The 23,107-nt window shown below is 43.0% G+C and overlaps 1 protein-coding gene across 8 annotated transcripts in view; it reads right to left on the bottom strand.

Annotated features, from left to right (window-relative positions):
- The window catches only part of tpst1 (tyrosylprotein sulfotransferase 1), a 28,007-nt gene extending 11,805 nt beyond the window's left edge, over window positions 1–16,202 (bottom strand). For 4 of the 8 annotated variants that reach the window (XR_009931589.1, XR_009931590.1, XM_062472848.1 and 1 more), the window contains exons 1-3: window positions 15,974–16,202; window positions 8,851–9,928; window positions 483–681 (exon numbers count right to left, since the gene is read on the bottom strand). Coding sequence is in view for 4 of the 8 variants with exons in the window: in XM_062472848.1 (XP_062328832.1) it covers window positions 483–681; window positions 8,851–9,767 (1,116 nt within the window). In the remaining 4 variants the exon portion in view is untranslated. The remainder of the gene's footprint in view (window positions 1–482; window positions 682–8,850; window positions 9,929–15,973) is intronic. The other 4 variants (XR_009931591.1, XR_009931592.1, XM_062472850.1 and 1 more) reach the window with 1 other exon arrangement.
- Window positions 16,203–23,107: the final 6,905 nt, after the last annotated feature.

The raw sequence follows: 23,107 nt of genomic DNA on the forward strand, positions 1-23,107 counted from the left end.
ACATACCCAGATGAGTTAGTTGTACGCAGACACGCATACTGTTTAACACAGTGAATTGATGGAAGTGAAAGTCCATCTGAAAGTAATGGTGCTCATGATATGATCTTTCAGATGCAAACATTTTTGTTTCGCTAAAAAGATATAAATCTGGTGGTCATTTAAATGAGAAGTAGGGATTGGATGTTATTATACTGAGGTGATAGCTGAGTGAGGCAGTGATTGGATAGTAACAACAGGTGATGATTGCAAAATGATCAAGGATTTCAATCAGGGTCAAAACAATTATAATTATTTTGTTATTTACTTGGGATCGGTTTGGTCACTTTTACATCATGTAACTGTCTCTAACTATTTCTATGTTCCGCTACTTGCAGAAGCCTTACACAAATCTGCATTATGTGTTAACATTTCTGGCGCATTTGTGTGTGTGTGTATGTGTGTGTGTGTGTGTGTGTGGGGGGTTGCTTCTGGGCAGCACTCACCCTCCTAGTGTTGTCCAGGACCTTTGGGTCTGGCCTGCCGTAGTTTGGGGGGTTGGCATGGGGGTCGTAACCCAGTCGAGACAGCATGGGGGCGATGACGGCCATGTCCCTCAACACGTCCGCTGGGATCTTGCCCACCCACTTTGATAAGGCCTCCACGTTGACTGGCTTGATCACCTGATCAGTGGACCGTTCAACCCTGCAGAGACAAAAACAAAAGTCAGCCCTGTCCCATCTGCATTCTGGTGCCGTAGTTACTGCATGGAAACCTTGTACTGAACCAGGTTAGCATTGTTTGTAAAAACATTTACATTGACACCTATTTACACACTAGTCTTGTTAGTCAACCCCAAGCATTGTTTGTTGACAGTTAGCATTTGTAGGTGAGAATTTGCAGTACTTGCTCAGTGTTAGTCTTGCTAGTGGACTATTAGCAAACAATTGTTACCACTGTTTACTGAACCACAAACAGCGTAGTGTTACCAATAAACTGCTTCCACATTGTTAGCCTGAATAGCTCACAGTGACCTACAAGACCTCTCCTTAGCACTCCCGTCCTCGCCACTGGCATCTAATAGGTTGTAATCACATTATGGGACACAATTAAAGATGTCTTCCGGCCTGCCTCCCCGAACAGCCACCTAATAGACAGCTGAATGAATGACCTCTTACTGTTTCAGACTATTCACCTTCCACAGTGAATCAAATTTCAGACCATTTTCCCCTCAGTGAAGAGATGAAACATGAGGACACTGGTTGTCAACCCCCTCTTCAAACACACTCCCAATTTACTGTATGAAAAGAGATTCTCTGAAAGATAAACAAGGGCCGTGGTACATTATCTAACATAAATGAGAGCCTGGCTATTGGCAGAAGATTGTGAGGGGAGATGGGACGGTTAGTGGAAACATGTTTGGCTGGCATCTATCAATTCTCTTCTTCATGCAGCAAGAGATTTGGTTGGGTTTTATAAAAAATGAATTGACCACTGTCACACCCTGAGTAAATTATTCAGTGAGTGAAATTAAATATTCAAAAAGCAGGGGATTAACTGCTGGACTGCAGCTTTGTTAGGTCCCTTTTTTAGCTACATCCTTGTAACAATGTTACATCATAAGCCAAGCTGTTAGCCAATGAAAGGGTCTTTGTTTGGGTGTGTGAATGATTTAACAGATATGATGGCGGGCTCGAACCTGTGGAACTCATTAGACTGCTGTGAGAAATGCCAGGAGCTCTTAGATTGCATATACACATAGGCTACACGCACATGCAAGAAACATGCACTATAGCTTCCACACACGCTGGTAAGACCTGTGTTGTTGGAGCCAGACTCAGTTCTGGAAACGACATCCTCCACAGAGCCCCCCCACTGCTCCCCCGAGACACGAGACAGGGTCCATATGGCAAACAGATCACACCACAAACCAGCTTGAGTGTTCAGACGACCCGGTGCATAGGGGCTTTGAGATGGGGGCTGAGGGATTGATCTACAGCAATTCCTGTGTAGCTACAGAGTGCAGCACAGCTTCTGTATGAGTCATATGAATCAGCAAGCGACACATTGCCAACAGCTCAGAATCATCCATTCAATAGGAGCAAAAGGGATGTTGCTTTATAGCATGATGATGTTGTTGAAGTCAGCTTTTTTACACAAGTCTTCATGAACTCTGGATGTTTTTTTTTTTTATAACTGCGATGAGTCATTTTAGGCATTTAAAATGTAAGCCTTAGGTTGATGATCTCGTATTAAGAACTGGGTTGTTTTGTTGATGTGCCTTACCGCCGGTAGCAGATATATTTTCAAATAGTACATAAATGTGGAAGTACTGTCTGTCTTTGAATTCCAGAACTCTTATGTAGTAACGAGACACACTTTATTCATTCCCGTGGGACGCCATCTCTTATTTCTCTTTACCGTCAAGGATGGGCTCACTCAGTCTCTTTCTCAGTCCATTTGCAGCTGCACTCTACTTTGCCATTCCAACACTGCCGGCTGTGTAGTACCTCAATACGGCAATTCACTTTCACTAATCCATTTACTTTGCAATTGAATCTTTACACTGTACCCGCATAGTCTCCTGCATGATTAATAGGGAACTGGTTTTGTCATCTCAGGAGAATGCTGGAAATTGTTTCTGAAAAGAGTGGGCCGCAGTCCAAACGCTCACCTCACAGGCAAATGGAAAGAGAGGGAAGAGACAGTCAGTAAAGAGGTTGGTAAGTGTTGAGATTGAAAAAAGGCCTCGGCCAGAAAAAAAAAAACGGAATCCTTGCTTGACTCAATATCCACAAATAAACAAATGAGAAAAAAGAAAGAAAGAACTAATGACTCATTTCCTCCTTGGCATTGTCATACCTTATGAAAGCTATGACCACGCGCCTGTGCTTCGTCGCTGTTTCCACGGCCACCAAATGGGAAGGCAGACTGTGCTTAAAGAGCGGATGCTAAACGGCATGAATATTTAAGCGTGCATTAAGGTGGTATTTGCAAATGTGCCAAAAAGATTAAAGAAAGAAAACAAGCTAACAATCACAACAACCTCAAACATGAGCAAGGAGAAGCATGCATTGAGCGTGTATTGCTGTTATCAAATTAAACTTTATTTTCATGGACACACAATGTATCCTCCAGTAAGACTTTTTCTATTTCCTGGTGAGTCATCAACAGCCCTCTTTCCTCCCCACCTACAACCCATATGCACAAGAACACAACACTGACAGGTAGTGGGCAGGAGACGAGGCCCAAAAGGAATACCGTCTAACTACACAATGCCCTAAAATAACTGCTGCTCACATTCAACATTCTAAGCCAGAGCCATTATGGTATTTTCAGTCATTGTATTTCTAATTATCTCTATGCAATATCCATGCATTGTGCATCGGTTGAAAGCTGTATAATACTGTCGATGCATCATTAGATTCTCTGGTGCTCCGTGGCCTTGAATGAAAGAAAAAAAAAATCCCTCAAGTCACATGACCACTCCCTCCAGGCTAGGCCCTCCTAATGGCTTCTGGCTTGTCAATTATTCATAGATGGACCTGGAGCTCCTCTACCTTGGGTGGTGCACTGTATCACCGAGGGCTGATAGAGAGAGATCACGGATGATAAAGGGGAGGTTGAGGAGCGGGAGTAGAAAAGTAAGGGGGGGGGGGGTGGGGGGATAGAGAGCACCTTGCCCAAGGATCTAAGTAATGGGGCCAGGTCTCTTTGCCAGTCCTCTAGCCTCGCTCTCCTCTAAATCACGGCAGTGTAATTGATGCTAATGGTCAGAGGAGGTCTCGCGCCGGGGGGGTCTGGCGGTCTGCTGATGGGAGACAACCACACGGATAGGGACCCGCGTGGTTTGTGGGGGGGGGGGGGGGGGTGTTTACATGGGCAGGAGAAGGCACTCTGCCAGGTGTCTTGAGGCTTAAATGTAATGCATTGTGGGTGATGGACTTCTAGATGGGTGGAGTTGCTGTGATGTTGCAATGGTAAGAGGCAGTCATGATGCCCTAAGGGCTGGGATGTCTGCCCAGCCTCCTAGAATCGTATCAGTGGCCATTTTGAGAAAGGTATGCCAGCAATCTGTTGCCTTAACTAGTAAGCCAGTAGACAAGACTGACTGGGAGGGCGGTAGTTTGTAGCAAGAGCATGTACGCTTGTTATCACTCGTTTTAAGTGATCAGGACGGCTTAAAACCAATTTTCTGTTTGCTGAAAGTGAAAGTAGTTCAAAAAGAAATTCTACATTTCCTTTAAATGCAAACGCCCACATTTTGGGGGGGGGAGGTTTGTACTTGCAGCAATCAAAATCACATTGGAGATAAACAGTAACAGAAAGCAAAAACATTGACTGAGACATTGTTAGTTTTCCCATGAAGTGGTTGCATGTGAACAAGGTTTCAAGGTGCAAAATAATATAATGTTGCTTATTAGGTACCATTGTCAAACCCCTTACTTCCTTTCATCTAATCGAATGCCATTGTAAAGGGCTTTAAACTGTTTTATGCCTCCAGAAAATGTCTCAAGTGATTCTGTGTAAGTAACAAGTAATTGTGACTAGCTAGGTACAGACATATGGCAGCCACTCAATTTTAGTTTCTGCCTTGTTCGCACAATCCCCTTCAATGCTTTAATGGAAACCCTGTTTGTCTGTGCAGCAGTAAGACCAATTGACAAGTCCATGTCGCTAGTGCCTGAGTTAAGGTCCCTGTCTATTAATATTTGATGGGAATCAATGTGCTGAGGGGTGAGATGTATGTGGGATGGCTGGGCAGGGGGGAGCGCTGGGTCTGGAGAGGGTGGGTAGGAGGCTGAAGTGCTCTTCTGTCTCCCTTTTTGCTGTTCTCTCTCTCCATCTCCCCTCTTACTGTCTGAATCACTGATTGTGTAGGGCTCTTGTGTTCTACCAGGTGAGAGGTCAAGTCTACTAACACACACAGAGCTGCAAAACAGGAAAACAAGTGTGTGTTTGTGTGATGCCAGCACATCACTCCAGTGCTCAGTGGGCTTCAAGAGGGCAGAGCAATGACATTTTACACCCCCTGAAAACTTAAGGGTCCTTGCCAAAGGACTCCCAGTGGTCAGATACCATGACTTGACCTGGTGTACTAGTGTGCTGGCTTACAGAACAACCCCGTCACTAAATCTTGAGTTAGTCCTTTGAGAACCAAACAAAGTGTACAACTGTCCTTTGGGTTATTTGTAGACTTAATCGGACAATTTCAGTCACCAAGCCGTTTGCATAATATATCTCCATAATACTATATATTAGAGGTTTAAATCATGCCAAAGTCATGGATTACGGATATGCATGAGACAGATGAAAGTAAGATGATCTATTTCTATGCATGAGAAATGGACTAATCCCCCCCCCTTGGACCCATTTTAGATCCCATTTCTGAAAGCATCCACACACCAATAATAGTTTAACATACAGTTTTCAATAGCATGGACTGGATTGCAGTACAACTACAAGGCATTGCCATTAGCAAAAGTAGGTCTCTTCACAATCCATAAAAGGTCATTTGACAAGTCTGAGCCTTATTAGCATGATCACTTCAGTGCTGCCACATATATGCAGTCGATACGAAACGAGCGAGGAAGTCACATAGACAGATGCTGTAAACAATGGGGGGAGATCTGAACGAAAGCTGGGGCTAGAGAGGAAAAAAATCAATGTACCACAGAGCAATTCTCTCTCCTTCTCTCACACAGACTATTCATCCTTCTCTTCCTTTCTCCCCAGTGTGTAAAATAAATCGTTGCTAATTAATGAGGGAGCGAGTTTCCTCATCCCGGTGCAGTTGATTCCTTGGAGGATGCTGACTGGTCACTCTATGGATGGAGGTCCTCCTGTGTTTTCAATTTCAATGTGATGGACCAATTAATAGTAGCTAATGACACAAAATGACATGACAGGGATGATGCTCATCAAGGTGACAATGTTGTGTGTGTAATATGGTAATGATTTTTTACCATGTATTTAATACAGTAACAAGACAACATCAATGTCCCCACCTCTTCATCCCGTCTCAATTAGGCCCAACTTAAAATATGCAAATATCAAAAGGTAGACTTCCTTAAACACGCCAACTACAAGGAAGTCAGTAAGGACATTCAAAACATATCTATGGGGGTGTATGCACTAGTTGTAGTTATACTTCACAACGTGCTTTTACAGCACTCAGGGACAGCAGTTGTTTAAGGCTGACAGCATGTTCTCTCTTTGGTTTGCTGCCATTCCCATGACCTAGTTTGCACTGCAAGTAGAACACACTGTACCAGGCCCTGAAACACCTTCAGCTTCCACCTTGGCTACATTTTGGTTTTGGACACATAACTAGAAAATATGTCTCTCTCTACAACTGGACTTTAGAAAGAGGTCATTTAGTGTTCTTTAGATGTCATCTCCTGTAGTGGATTATGTAAAGGCTTTTCAGAGTTTTATTTCTGAGAGTAGTATGTTAGCTTTGTTGCCCATCAAATATTGACATTACGACTATCTGTCAAGAAAATCTTTTATCAAATAGTGCACAGAGTCGCTGGAGTCAAGGCAGTTTATTACTTACGGCATGCAGCAAGGAGACAAGTCTATGGTGATACAAAGTTGTCTGAGAAACTGTCAGTCTCCTTTTATCCTAAAGTTCTCGCGCACGTGTGTGTGTGTGTGTGTGTGTGTGTGTGTGTGCGCATCAACAATATGGAGTTTGACCCTGGTTCCACCACAATATGGAGTTTGACATCTAACTTCTTTCTAACTAAACTATAACTTAGTAACGTAGGATGTCAAATGTGCTGGGGAAAATTACAAAGAGGAAACTCAAAAGTGCTTCACTAATTAACTTTCAAAAGTGCATAAAAGAGATCTAGTTGAAAGGCTTCCCTGTCCCTCTAAAAACATCGCTCTCTCTCTCCTCGTTTTCTCTTCCCCGCTCCATCATTATCCATCCATCCCTCTCTCCCTCCCTTTTCCATAAGGAACAGTCAGATCTGCTCAGCTTCACTCTAATAGGCCCACATAAAGAGCATTGGAGAGAGCCAAAGGACACATGAGATTAAATTGACATTTAGTCATATAGCATTTGCTTTTATCCCAAGTGTTGTACTAACAAGGTAATCAAGAACAAGAAGTGCACAGTTCCATCAGTATTACAAAAGTAGGTGCCAGGTAATGTTTTGTGTCAAACTTTACCAGTCACAGTATGACACCAATAATCAGGACAAAGAAAGAAAGAAAGAAAGAAAATGTCTCCAATAATGATATAGAAGAAAATAAATCTCCTTTGGCTCAAAGGGGAAAGTGAGAAGAGGAAATGGGGAGGGGTGCAAGTTGAGTGGGAGGGCTGAGGATGTGGAAGAGAGGGGGCTGCAGAGACTAAAGGCAGAAGGGGAATGTGCCCAGTTGACCGTACGCTTTTTATTAAAAACCATGAGTCTTCCCTCATCTGCAGACAATAACAAAAATGTCTGCAGGGGATGTGAAGTGGTGCTACGTGGCAGGATGGGGAGGGGGGTTACATCCAGAGACTAACTCCCCCATATTACTGTATACAGTAATATGGGGGAGTTATAACCATAACAATTCTGACATGAGTCGGGGGCCATTAGGAAAAGCTAACCTACCTTCCTACAGTAGTCAGGCATTTGGAGTGAAATGGCTTGTGGGGTTCTCACCCTGAGCAGGGCCAGGACCATTAATCCCCAGATAATGTGTTAATGTACTGAAAAGTTTAGAGGCTTGATGAACACACAGTGTGGAAATGTTTCACGTTTCTGGCCCCGTAAAGGGCCTGCCTCAGGCCGATCACAATTTAGTTAAGTTTGTTGCTAACTCACTTGCTAACGTCTGACTACATGCTGATAAACAACAGTGCCACAGGGCATTCCTCTCTTACTCCCCTGTGGGAGTTACAGTTCTGAGCCAACCAAGACATGAGCAGGCCCAAACTAGTTTTATTGCAAAACCCTGCTGCAGTGGGAATGTCGTTGAGTCTGCTTGTTCAACATGCGTTCCTTCTAGGTTCAATGTTAATGCAAGCAGCTATCTACCCAATAAAGTCATGTGTTTATTCAACTGACGTTACTTCAGCAATGAAGTAACACGGAACAAATAAGCAACACAGTTGTACAGGCAGCATCTTGTAAACAGAAACCTTCCCCCTGGGATCGCAGCTGCATGTTCTCGTTATAAGGGAGTACAAAAATGTAGTCATCAAAACTGGGGCAAGAGAACTGCCCAAAGTAAAGCAAAAGAGAGAACCTGCAAAGGAGCACTACTGGATCTAAAATGGAAGAAAAGGGACCCTCCCTCAAATTCAGCTGCAAACAAAAGACATGACCCAGAAAGTTGGATGATGTATGGGGTTCTCTGGTTCCTAATTTACACTCCCCCCCCTCCACAAACCTTGTCCCAGATTAGTAATGGAACAGCAAAAAAGCTTATTTCTCACGTCCGAGACATGAGGTCACTGACCGCGTGTCTATGAGTAGTTCGTACTTCTTGACACTACTTACCACTACCAGTTCACTTCCTCAACATAGATTAGATTTATTATTAGAATAAGACTGGTGTGAGCACATGGTTTGTTATCTAATCTATTGAGTTGACAAGGGGCAGTGTGGAGAATGTATGCAGAGAAACAGTAAATACAACAGTTGGGAAGACAGAGATTATATCTTAATCACAATTCCAACCCTCCATCCCTTTAGAATCCTGTGCAAATCTGAGAGGATTGGACAACAAATGTGGCAGAAAAACTCAATCTAACCTATCATAGAGGAAGGAGTTGTAGATCTATTTAACCTATCCAATCCTCTCAGATCGGCCAAAGTCTCCAGAAAAGATTTGGGCTACCGGGGCTATGGGATTTAGAGTGTGACTTACTTGGAAAGGGAGACTCCTCCGGCTTTCCCGATAAGCTCCTCATGGTGGAGCACCGCTTCATTCCAGGGAATGTCGAGGAATTTCAGCAGCATCCTCATCCACTTCTCTGGGTGGAGGACCAGCTGTTCATAGTGCACAGGCAGACACTTGTCTGCCGCCTCCAGGCACTGAGTGTACATGGTCTCAATGGCCCGGTTCCACTTGGTGAGGCAGTCCCTGTAGCTGCCCAGGTCAAAGCCGGCAATGGTCACCTTCCGCGAGATCATGGAGTGGACCGAAGCACGGCCATCCCGGATCATTAATATAAACTTAGCCCGTGGGAAGATCTTGGCCAGGTAGGACAGTGACTTAAGTGCAAAAGGGTCCTTGTTGCACAGGAAGTTGGCTGGTTCACCGTGCTTGACGATGATCTCCAGCAGGAAGGCCTGCATGGCAGCATCCAGCACCTCATCAGTCACGCCCGCCTCGTCCAGACGCATCTTCTCGCGGCCCGAGCGGCTCCACATCTGCTTCATGGCCAGGATGCGGGGGATGACGCGCGTCTCCTCGCCACAGCGCACCTCTGGGTGGGCGTCGAGCATGGCGCGCATCAACGTGGTGCCACTACGGGGCACGCCGCCAATGAAGATAAGTGGCATGTCCTTGTTGTAGACAAAGGGGCTGCTGAGATTCTGGCCCGTCCGCAGGGTGGTCCGCATGCTGCCGCCCTGCGAGGACAGAGCCAGGACCCCGCCAGGACCGGAGCCAGGCTGACTGCGCTCTTCGATGCGGTGGTGGCACTCCATGGCGTGACGTCCCAAGTAGAACACTGTGACGGAGCTGATGACCAGACAGGCCACCAGCAGGTTTTGCTTTAGTTTGCCGATAATCATGATGGAGGCTGAAGAGGGGCTGGGGAAGAGGTCGAGAAGGGTCATTGAGGGAAATTTGGGGGGAGGAATAGTCAGGAGAGGGGAGAGGGGAAAGGGGGAGTGGTAACAGAGGGTGGTCCTCTCTCTTCAAGGCTGGCCGGCAGGGGCCGAGCTTGGACTGTGTTCCTGGGTGTGCAGCGCTCGTTGAGTCCCCAGCTCCATTAGGCCTAAGAAACGATAGAGAAACACTTGAAAGATTAATTTCTAATTTCCCCACAATAATATCAACTCAAGTTAACCTTTTTGGTATTGTGTGAGAAACCCAAGATTTTCTAGACCCTTTTATTATATTCCACGAGAACCATTTCACGTGACAGATGTCAAGCAAATGCTGTGCAGTCACTGCACACATGAAATAAAACTAGAACACTAGAGGGGAGAAACTTGTAGAGAAGCGGGAGACCCAGTAATCACAACATTCCAACCTTTATTTCAAGCCAACACCACTCTACAACTCTTTTTTAGAGAGACACGCCACAACATAAAGCCACAACTGAAGCCCACAGTTGACACTGAACCAGGAAATGAATAGCTGAAGCCAAAGAGCATGAGAGCAGCAATTTCAAGTACAAGATGAGCATGACTACACAAAGTCAAACAGCTCAAACAGAGTTCCTAAAGGTACAAGTTAGTAGCTTCACTCGCACCAGGAAGTGTCCTGATCAGAATGTTCTGTTTGTTTTACATTGTACATTTCCGTGGAAACGTACTGCAGGAACAAGACATTCAACCTTCCGTTTCTCATTTAGCTGTGAGCAAGAACACCAGAGACTTTTCCTCCTTGAAAGAGTGGGTAGTGTTTTCTATTGAGGAACACACATCGCACATAAAGCCTGCACACCGCATTGCTCTGGCAAGCGGCTTTCCTGCTGCGGCAGTAACTCACTGGCAACAAGGATGGTTGTAGAAAGGTTGTCTGAAGGTTCGCTCTACAGTTTTCCTTCCCAGGCATAATTATGCCACTTGTAAAGGAGTGTGTAGAGGAGGTGAAAAACTGTGTGTGTGTGGGGGGGGGGGGCACAGCAGGTCACCTCACAGTTGGTTGGAGCCCTCTGCAAGCAACCTTACAGTCAGACAACAGCTAAGCACAGGGGGGAAAAAAAAAGACTTGGCGAAGCTGTGGGTTCCCAGAGAAGACATATGGGTTCTCACTGACTAGTGTGGAGGGCTGGATAAGACCGGCAACCCAGACATATGACAGCACAGCTCTGGTTCTGTTTACTTAGGATACACTAGGTAACGATTTGTTCTTAATAAATCTAAGGTTTTTGAGTATGGGTCAATGTTATTCCTGGAAACGCAAGCCTTTAGGTAAAAATGGAGGATTAGATTCCCTTCCCTGTATCATGAGGAGGCGAGAGATGAAACTGATCTTAGATTAGCGGATGAGGCCGCAGGAGACAATTCACCAGGCCTTGTCACAATTCCACAAGAGAAACAGCTAGTTGGCGATGGTGGTGGGGGGTGTCTTACATAAACTAGATTCAATGCCGTGTGAATTTGACATCAGCAAGACAACACCTTCACACATCTATGTTGATGAGACCTTCAGGACTGCTCCCACACCTCCTCGCTTTCAATCCTCTCTAGTTACTTGAGCCGTCACTTTATTGCACGTCCGTCAGAAGAACTGAGACCTGCTCCATGGCTGCAGCTACAGACATTCACAGTACCAAGCTAACAAATTTAACAGCATTTCATAGCCCATACACTTAACAACGAACATGCATGTGACAGGTGAGGGCATGACAAGATAAGACTACATCATCCAAAAGCGCTCAGACACACACACACATGGTACAGGGACAAGACAGGCAAGAAACATTATGAGAGGATACATGTCCGTAACAATTAGCATTGTGAACTGCTTAAAAGCTACAATTACATGCCCTGCTTCCTAAAAAACTTGAAACATTTCCCAGCACTACTGTGTTAAAGACAAATGTAGTCACAGACTCAGTCACATTTTCGCTGTACCAGTGGTGCTCATCTCTCCACCTTTCTCACATTGGGCTCTGTCTTTTCTTTCAGCCCACCCACACAAAATCATACCTCTGTGTCTCTTCTCGTTGGTGACTCAAGGCTGAAGGGAAAGGAAAGTGAGAAAAAATGCCTGCCAACACCTTTAGACTATTATAAAGAGTGTAAATGAGGCCTCCTGCTTCTCAAGGTTATTTCAGTTCTGAGCTTGCATAGCAGCAGACGTTTGCCATCTAAAAGGCATCAGCACACTGTTTTTCTAAAACCACCCTACCAAATCCAGATCTGGAACGTCTCGGGGCCCTGTCTTAAAAGTAAGTGAAGAATATGGAAAAGTAAACAATGGTTCTGCTTTCCAGAGTCTGAAGGAGACATTTCAGGAGGTAAAACATTCCACACTCAAAAGCTACCGGCCTGAATTACAACTGCGGTTAAAGCTTCAGTGCCGTCTCATGTTTCACCTTTGTGCAGTTGAAAATAAAGAAGGTGTTTGCGTTCAATTAAATGCCGCTCTTTGCTCCTGTTACAGATATTAAATCCACGTCTGATTTTCCTCATTGATCTGTTAGGGAAGCTAGAGAGAGAGGAGGACTCTCCGTGGAGCTATGTTGAAACCAGACCACGCTGTCACTTAACAGAGGAGGTTGTCTACACTGGCCCTGATGGGCAAGACATCCGCAGAGTCTTTTCTGGCCTTGGGAATGGGGGAAGGGTTCAGAAAGAGGAGAAAACAGACATTTCATCTCAAATGAAAAGAAGGATTGTTTTAGGGCAGAGGCGTTGTTAGACATCAAACTCTACTGGGGCACCGGCCCCTAATTCATATCCCTTTTTTTCTTTCAAGCTTGCTGCGCACAATGCACTACTAGGCTATAAAAACTCCTCCTTGCTTAACCCACTATACAACAGTTCAGGGACGCAAGTTTGATATCAGCTTTGGCAGGGACATAAATAGTTAATGCGAGCGCGCACAATTATTTCGCATTCATTTGAACGCAAATATTTTTTGGAGCTTCATGTAATATTGTTTTTATGTTTTAGTCAAAATAAGATGATCGGTAGGCCTATCATTTAGAAACCATCTTTAGTTTTGTAATGTTTTCTTAGCCTACCTTAATTCTGACTTGTGTGCCGAGTCCGACACCTGGGGGGTATTCCTGAAAGCAGGTTATAAGCAGTATACCCAGGTAAGTTAACTGACACCCAGCGTTGTAGCAACATTGCTGGTGGGCTAACTTACCCGGTTATGTTGCATTACCCGCTTTCTGGAATTACCCCCCTGGACTTCTGTGTCTGTGCTGTACAAATGTATTCTTGTTATGACATTTCTCCGGGTAAACAGGCTCCAGGTAAGCAGGCTCTAGCACTTCTACTGGACTAGGCACATTCTTAACAGTATAGTTAACCAATTTAGCATCCCAGTATAATGTTGGAAGCTGCATATGATCCACAGTTCTGAGAATAAAGAAATAAATGTCACATTAGACATTTTCCTCACGAGACCCTAGCCTACAGTGCATTCTGGGCTCAAGTTACAATAATTTCCATTTGAAATGGAGGCAATAGCATTGGGGGATGCCAGCTCAAGTGAAAGGTCAGCACTCCAGAAAACCATTAGTCCCCCTTGACTTCAGAAGGGCTGCAGGAAGGAACTTCTCTCTCCGTAGTGACTGAGCTATGCATAACAACGTCTACTGAACCCAGAACTCTCAATAGAGGAGCTAGACTGTGCCATACATTCTGTGGTACTTGTCCCTACTAAAGACAAAATGCAAGATCACATTTACAAAGTCATATTCTCAGACTATTCTCTATGTGCATATACTGAACGCGTACCAAACCGTATATTATTAGTGGACACACTAGTTATCTAGCATTTAGCATAAAATGATGAACCAGTATGGGCAGCAAGCAGACAAAACAGAATCGAGTGATATTAATCATAGCAGGCATTTCAATCAGCCACTCCAGAGCTCCAGAGCCACCGGGCACACTGGCAACAACCCCGGCGCCTCTTCATTAGCATCTCCTGATAAATGGTTGGTCTGCTCCTTGCCTTCTCTTCACAGCAACCATGCCGCTCACGCACAACAAACAATATTAATCATCATTGCATCGTTTAATTTTAAGGATGAGATAAGGGTAATGTTCTTGTGGGCACAATGACATCAAGCAGTAGTCTGAACTAAGAGTGCATGAGCCGATTCAAGATCAATCCAAATAGAGATCTGTTTACAGACAGATTCCTGATTTGGTCTCAAGAAACTTGATGCAGATTCTACTTAAAACTTCCAGTACTCAAAAGAAAAAAGGGTTAGGTCCCAGAGAAAATTTAACATTTAACTTGCTTAGTCAAACAGTGAGAGCACCAGAATGAGAAGAATCAATACTGTATTGTCACTTCCACACCAAGCGAGATCCATTTAGCACAGCAACGGGGCCATCCATTTCCACTGAAAAATACCCTTATTTCCAAGGTAATCATTCATCCATTAAGACAGTGCACAGGAAAGTCGGCCATATCTGAACACTGGGGCCTGAACCAGCACAGCATCCATAATGATACAATGTTACAAACGTTACCGTCTCAGCAAGAAGGAAAGACATGCACAGACCACATCCTCCATCTAGAAAAGCAGAACAAATCCTGAGTCTCACCATAGATGTTCATCACCTGAGACTCTAGTGGTGCTAGAAGCAATGAAGGATTATTAGAGCTCACAGCAATGTTGTGGTCGGATCTGAGAGGTGTAACCTAACTGTAAAAAAAAAAACATATGCCCCCTTTGTACATACCTGATGAATGTTTCGTGCTGACTCTGCAAGCTACAAGCAGCACATGTTTCCTCTTGGTTAGTGTAAGGCAAACAACTGACCACACCACTGCAGCATCACTTACCCCAATGAAGGAACAGAAGATAAATAAGGAATCACTAATCAGTAAAGCGACTCAGGATTGGCAAAAGATACAGCCGAATGGGATAAATCTGCCAATGAATCAAGACATTGTCAGCTTGGGATAATTACTTAGTAGGCACCGTGAAATACACTGTGGGCAAATTAATGGTCTTCAAAGTGTCAACGCGTATTCGTGGGCAGGTAGGAAGGATTTGTTGTCTATTGTATAAAATGCTGGCTTGAGTCGTAATTGCAAGGCAGCATGAGTATTATTTTCAAACCAGGAAATGAGGGGGAACATGCCAAAGACAAAACTGCAGACAAATCCTGCCACTGAGGGGGCCAGAAGTTCAGGAAAAGACTTGAATCTAACAAATCTGACATTGTCTTCATTCAGACCACCTGCAAGAGCAGATGTGGGAGCAACAACTACCAAGAATATAAAACGGTACCAAGTTACCATGGAATGGGGTATTATAAAGCTTGGTTACAAAATAATAAAACCTGACCAAATCTATGGGTAACAAAAAAGATTTGTTAAACTAAAATCATGCGAGATCACGTCTCTTAGCACCTGCTTACTGTGAGCTTTATTGAATATTTTCTGTCAAAATTGCTGATGGGAGGATGGCAAACATGACAGGATTTAGTTCACATTTGTGGTAATCCCTTTAATGTAGTCACAGGGATTAATTTTATTCAGCAAAAACTGATGAAAAAACACTGCATGTAATTGTTTTAAGGTGTTGCCTAAATGAAGATAAAGTACGCCAGTTCAGACTACAGCCTACATATTCCTAAAATGGCACCCCGTTAACAGATTTACATAATAATTTTGTAAATTACATACAGGGCTTATTTGTGTGGACATATCTAAGAATTACTTCGGATACCATAGGCTATAGGTCCGTTAAGTATGGTTACAAAAACGGTCTCTATTCTTTTTTGCTACACATAAAACAGGTAGGCTAGTCATGTGTGGTTTTCACATCCAAAGCCAGGAAACAGTAGCAAATCCAGAAAATCCGTCTAAAACCTTGTGCATGACAAGACCAAAACAAAACTGACACTCGGACAAAATGTTATTGGCATAGCCTTACCAGATGATTTATGTCACGAGATAAATGTTAAGATGTATAGCGCACGTGCAATAACATCATTAAAGTATTGAACCACATTCGCATATTTGAAACTGAAAGCTGAGTAAGAATGAGAATAATAAACACACAGAAAACTATCGGTATGCCTAAAAGACTAGTGCTACATTGTCGTGGTAACTGATGGAAGAGGCAGCAAAAGAGGCATTGACTATTACATTTTCTCTTGGTACCCACCAAATAATGTTACGGATCCGTTGCAGGAGAGAGTTGACGAGTTGATTAGCTAACTGTTCCAAAGTGTTAACAATCGTTGACAATACATTCCGTTCGTATTGTCTGCTCAAATCGGCATTCTCTTATATTACACACAAGAATACTTATTACTGCTCCTCTACATTTGTAGCTATATGTGCAAAAGCGTCACCACTACTTACTAGACTGGTGCCACGGCCTTGAAAGACACTTTGTTATTGGGCCACCTGCGGGTTGTTACTGAAAGTCGTGCCTGTCTCAGAGCTGAGGATTGGTCAAATGCATGAGGGGCGGGAATACAATGTGGCAAGCTTTTTAAAGAGACAGTAAACTAAGGTGAGGCCTGATGCAGTGTTGTTCAATAGGCTTTGCGAGGCTACAATGTATCAATTAAGGTCATATCCATTTTTTTTTTTGGCCATCATACCTGGTCCTGAGAATCGTGTTGTTCTGCTCGTGATAATATCACAAGCTGGCATACTCAACAATCCGCCATCACAATTTAGTTTTTAATCTGTGAACCATTGTGGGAAACAATTTAAAGCTGTTGATCTCTCCCTTAATGTCCTTGAGTGGTTTAGTGTGTTTACACCGACTCACCCACTCAGTGCTACTTGCCTGAGTCTGGCCTTGCAAAGATGGGGTTGGCATGGTGTTCACAGGCTTATTGAATCAGTGCACTGCCTGCTACCTACAAAACCACTCTTTCAAAACCCTTTGAGGAAGAAATGTGCTGGCTGAGAGGTAAAACAGGGGTGGTTTGTGGTGTTATTATTGTCAACATTGAATACATTCAAGCAAAAAGCTAACATGGTGTCTTATTTCCAATAAGAATAATCACACATCAGAAAATACAAATACTTGGTAGGTCAGACACTACTAACGTTTGTATCAAAAATTCTAATTGGATTCTAATTGTTTCAGATTTTATGGGGTAGCTTCTAAATACATGACTATGTCTTAACTTGATGTCTCATAACACCCCTTCATAAGTCCTGCCCATACAGAAAAACGATTTGTAGAATACCATTCAAGTTGCAAGTTATTAGATATATTCCATTATGTCTTTGTAATTGCAAAACATTTTCATTATATGTCTGCATGCCTGAAGGTCCTAGCATGATTTCTTTTAGACAAAATTGAAGAGAACTCAATAAAAAAGTTAGAATGGATCAGGTGAAGCACATAGCTCAATTGCCTCCAGTCGATTCATTGCCTTGTAGCAGACATCCTTCCAGCAATCATCATAAATGTCCTTATCTGAAGGACAGGAATAGCAAGAGACCAAGAGAGAGAGGCCTTGGTGCATCTGCCTCCTCCTGACTAAGTTGACAGATCAAGTCTCTCACAGAAAATATCACTTTCTGTCCCAAGGACCTTTCTCATGGTGAAAATCCTTTGAACCTAGAGGCAGAGGGGTGAAATAGAGATGCCAGGTGATCAATGATGCTATTATGGCAGAATCTCCTGTTTCAGTGAGACTGAATGGTCAGCACAGACCAGCACTCATCTCTGGCAGAGTTCAAAGTGCACGTTAACTGATCCGATTGGTACTGAGAACTTGAGAGAGAATGTACACAGCCGTACAGTGAATTGCTCTGTGCGAAGGTACATTGATATGCTGTATAGTCCAGACTGTTAATTAGACAAGGTCCACTTGTCACATATCGTTACTTTCTCTTTTTTTGTTCACAGCTCAACAGCAATTTTCTGAAACTCGTTAACACTAGAGCTGTGACAATACAGCCTGGAAATCACATTTCCAAGTCCCTTAAGGCCTTGAGACCACAGAGCTCTCAATGTACACCACAGCATACCGATTCCTCTGCAAACCATAGATCATTCATCTGCGAAGGCACATAACGCGAAAATGAATTCAGCAGTTCTGAAAAGGAAGATGGAGGTCAAAAATGCTGCAAACTCAATGGATCCCCCTGAGAACCGTGTGAGAGACAAATTCAGAGCTCTACTGGAGTGTGAGAACGGATGAGAATCACAGGAGAATTGAAGGAAATTACAAGTCTGCACCATATCTCACAATGCCCCACACTTCAGGGGTTTTGAAAATAACTGTGATATAGGTTAGATATAGGGTTGGGGGCCTGAGGATGCCAAGTGAAAAGAAACAACGCAATTAAATAAGTGTGAAGGTTATCATCAGGGGCGTCGTTAGACCCTTTTTACTGGGGCACGTGTCCCAATGTAAATCTGCTGTGCCCCAGTAAAATCTAAAGTTTGAGTTTTAACAATTTACTTCATTAGTCAGTGCATTAATTTAGATTGATAATACCAGAAAAAATTAACACAGTATCCCAATCAATGCTTGTAAAAGTGTTTAACCGAAAACACAAACACCTATACCTATATGCATGCAGAATTCCATGTCAGCACGCTCTTCTGAGCTTGCCAAATAGCCACTGCAGCACGTACAGCAACCTTTTTTGAGTAACTACCGCAACAGTGATTATAAATGTGCTGTCATTGTGTGGAATGGCTCATCATTGAGCATAAAAAAGCAAGTTTCTCTGCAAGCTTCCCTTAACCTCTTAATGAAACAGATTGCTGTGTTTTCCACCCTAAGAATGTGACCTTGAATGACAGAGCTGTCTATTGTGTCTACCAAAGTGTGTGTGTGTGTGTGTGTGTGTGTGGGGGGGGGGGGGGGGGGTCAGATGGCTGAGCGGTTAGAGAATCGGGATATTAATCAGAAGGTTGCTGGTTTGATTCCATTCCAGGCCGGGTAAATTACGTTGTGTCCTTGGGCAAGGCACTTCACCCTACTTGCCTCGGGGGAATGTCCCTGTACTTAATGTAAATCGTTCTGGATAAGAGCGTCTGCTAAATGACTAAATGTAAAGTGCATTTGTCAGTGTTTACATTTTGCCTGTCCAGAATCCTCCTCGTGATTTCCCAATAATGAAAAGAAAGGACGTTTTACTTGTCCTGCCAATGAAAGACAATGTGGATTTTGTTTTATTTCTTCAACTAAACTGGTTGTGAATTGGCAAAAGAGTTCCACACTCACATACTGTCATTGTTAACTTTCCTATGTACCACAAATCACTAGGCCTACCATTTCATTTGTGATTTTTAAAAGAACCAGGAAAATGTCTAGAGAGCAATATCGTGCTCCAGGCAAAAGTTCCAGATCGGGACAGGGGTACAGGGGGTTTTCTGAAAAAGATTTATCAGATTACTGTCTTGTGACATACACAATTTCATTTTTTTCACTTGGGTGCTTTCGCACAATGTGATAACACCCCTGCAGATTCTCCTTATGAAATAATTAATTCTTCTCTTGTTTGCTAACTTTGCCTCTCTGTCAATATCTGTATTAGATCCTCCACCCAGGACCATCACTATCAGCATGACATGTATGTGTGTGTTAGAGGGAAATAGGGAAGCAAAAACAACTGGTGGCTTACTAAAGACAGGTCTTCACACACACAGTAAGTCCTTATTCCCACCATTTGACTAGCATCGTCTGTCCCTGTTTGCTTCCCTGGCAACCTCAACATTCTACATTCCCCCTGATCCTGAGTCACAGCCTATGATCAACCATCATTAGTAATATCACTGCTGTTCCAGACTCTACAACATCAACAACAACAAGTACAACAAACACACTTAATGCAAAGATAATTGAATAAAGGCTTGCTCTGCTGCTCTGAGAAGTCAAGTTGGAGCTGGCAGTTCACAATACCATCCATGGTTAAGCAATAAAACCAAAGTAATAAGAGAGTTCCAAGATGTGAGAGCATTTCTGTGTTGTTCATGAATAATAGCTGTAACAATTTCAAAGAGTTAACTCTTCGACAAGATGGGCCTATTACTATTACTAAACCAAAAGGGCATTTTTGATTAATTTCCACCCTAAATGTAAACACAAAATGGCACTTTTTTTCTTATCTTCTTTCATAATTTGGTCAAACTTCACATGTTGAAGACCCCGTTCATTGATTAGAAATAATTCAAGACAACCTTTTTTGTGGATTTGGACAAAGCCAGTATGCATCCATTGCATTCAAGCTCCAGCAAGTCTTCTGTGTCCCAGACTCCCAGGCATCTCTTCCTGCCTTTTCTCTGGTTCCCAATTAGCAGCCGAGCATCTGGTTTGATTAATCAACAGCTTCTCAAAAGAAGCAAAAAATAAGGATCCCTTGGCCCAGATACTTAACTACTCAAAGCCTAAGAGGGTAAGGTAACATGCAAAAGTACACAGGCAGCACAATGGGAACTATATGTCCTAAGTCAGAGTGCCAAGGATAAAGGAAAGAGTTTGAGGAAAGAATTAGTTGAATTTGCATTTTTTAGCATTTTTTTAAGCTGCAAACTAAAAATAGCTGATTAGTTATTAACAGGGTGACAATATACACAAGCTCCGTATTTTTTTAAATTAATGCCAGTCCCAGGCTCCCATGCTATTACAAACTCAACTCACAAAGGTCTGATCTTAATGTCATGTGCCCCCCCTCCACCATCCAAGCAAACTATGACCCACTAAGTTCTCTGTATTCCTCACAAAGAACAAGATAAAAGAAAAGTGTGCTTGTTATGAGTTGTCCCATGCAATCTGTGTCCACATGCACAATTGCTCCATTGTTGTAGCTTTACTAATCTCTTCTATTAAAGATTCCAGTAATGAGCAGGTCTGGTACGCTGCCCTAGGCCCCAGCCATCACTGTGACCTCTGCATGGCACGTGCCATTAGAAGGAAACCTTTGTTCATGAAAAACTCCCTCTGTGACTGGTGACCATAACTTGCATTTACTGCGTGTGTACACTGTATTCACACAGACTTCTGAATTAGCAAGCTGTCCCACCAGTTTAACTGCGGTGAACTGAGCTCGGCAGCAGTCCGGCAGGGTTTCAGACTAAGCTGATTGTCCACTGTCTGGGTTTGGGTCTGAAGCAGATGGTGCCAGGGGGGAGATATGTTACACAGGAGGGGGAGAGTGTAGTAGGGGATATACTGTACTTTGGGCAGGAAACCAAAGGGGTGGTGTTAAAGGTGGGTGGGGTTGCAGACCTCTGGTGGACGTTATTTAAGCATTTGTTCATAAGATGTTGATAAAACTCACACAATGCACACAAAGCACCGAGGGTATATTTGAAGCTCAAGAGGGAGTTTTTGGGATGAAAGCAGCATTGTTGTATTTTACATTTTTTGATGGTTGATACCTCATCCTTATGCAATTATCTTGGTTTCTAGCTGGATGATGGTACGAAGTATGGACCTGAGGAAACATTTAGGAAAATAATTGGTGGAAGCACTCATAAGGATGAAAAGGCTTAGGAGAAATTATGACAGGAATGTCATAATTGTGAGAAATAAGGGTTCCAAGCAGGATGACGAAAGTCCTGATCATGAAGGTAAATAGAATAAGTACAATTTGAATAAGGAGGAGAACAGGGTGGGGGGTGTGGGGTGTGAGTGGGGGTTGGGGACATACAAGATTTTGTATACTGTAGCGTAGGTCTGGGGCACATTCACAGAACAAAGACTGAAGTGGTCTGATTGTATTTATCCTGCCACTAAGGCCACCCTCCAGACATCTCATAACTTACCAGAGGCTCACATCTACAACTGAGACCTCTTCAGAGAGGAAATCCCTTTAAAATTAGAGGGGAGCGGAGTTGCTGTTTGCTTTGGCCTGCTGGATGACTCACAAGTCCACTCAGACAACTGGAATATTTTGTCAGGTTTAGATAGGATGCACGTACACAGACATGTGTAGATCAAACATATCTTTAGATCCATTCACTCATAGCGAGTATGCAGACCTACGCACAGCTATTTGCCTATTTCCTAATAATTGTTTTATGGGTTATAGTGGAAAGCAAGGGAGAGACTCTCAGCACAAGACTTATTATTAGTTCAAGTATTAGGTTTATGCTTTTAGAAATGTTCTTTTATACCTGACTACAATCATTATCATTGTGCTTCTAATCACAGATAAACAATGGTGTACAGAAACTATACCAATTTTGTGTTAATGGTACAACAAATATAAAATAAATTCCTGAACCCTCTCTGAGGGCCATCTGTGACATACAGAAACAGCAGTGTGTTCGTATAATGCATCTTCTGTATATTCCCTTCAACCCCCCAAAAATGAATGTCTAAACCAGGAATCTCAAAAGGATTACAGCTTTTCTGTGTATAATTGTCAGCTACCAGTCATTTTGAAAAGTGAAAGCGGTTTTGCTCTCAAAAACACAGTCACAGAATGTCAAATGTCAGCACACACAAATCTCACACAAACCCAAAACCCTGTAAATCTAGGAATCATAAACACTGGTTAGGAGCCATGGTCATGTTTGTGGGGCTGAAACTGTGACAAAACCCATTCTTATTTTTCCCCACTAACATCATCTCTGCCAGTTATCATAGCTAGATATGTGTGTGCTTAAAACTATCCCAAATCATGTTCCAAGACATTCAAACATAAGGCACAATTTCAAAGCACTTCCATTCCTTAAGTCAGTGTGACTGTATGGTGTTCTGTTAGACCCACTTGATACAGAAGAAGACTAGTGTCAGGCTATTCCCTCCATTGCTGTTTCACATTCAAGAGATAATTGACTTAGCAACCATCAACATTAGCTCAATAACACTAAAGTTGTGGCTCTTGCACTGGTTGCCATGGTAATTGATTACATGAATGATATTATCCTTGTAATGACATTTGGGAAAAGGAAGACATTAAAATTAGCCATTCTGAAGCTATACTTTAAAAAGCATTGAGTGGACTAGAATTAGCCACAGGGCTAAAAAGCATGATAATTAGCATTAGCCATAGCAGTGACATTAATCAATATCAAATTAGGTGCTGCTAGTCCACTTGATGCAGCATTGTTTTGATGTAGCATTGGCTTATGTAAGCAATGCCTTGGAAGACATACCATGTTGACCCATCAGCATGTAGCAAAATAATATCCTGGCTGATTGGTTTGTGGCTTTTACTTCACAGTTCTCATGCATTAGCCTACCTTAAAACCAAAGTCATACAACCAATTAAAGCAATTCAGTAATTGAATCCCCCAAAAGTGTGTGTGTGCATCCTATACATTTTTGCCTGCAAGTGCCTGCAATTACAAAATGCCTGCAATTTG

This window comes from Osmerus eperlanus, chromosome 11 (assembly GCF_963692335.1).
Source record: "Osmerus eperlanus chromosome 11, fOsmEpe2.1, whole genome shotgun sequence".
NCBI lineage: Eukaryota > Metazoa > Chordata > Actinopteri > Osmeriformes > Osmeridae > Osmerus > Osmerus eperlanus.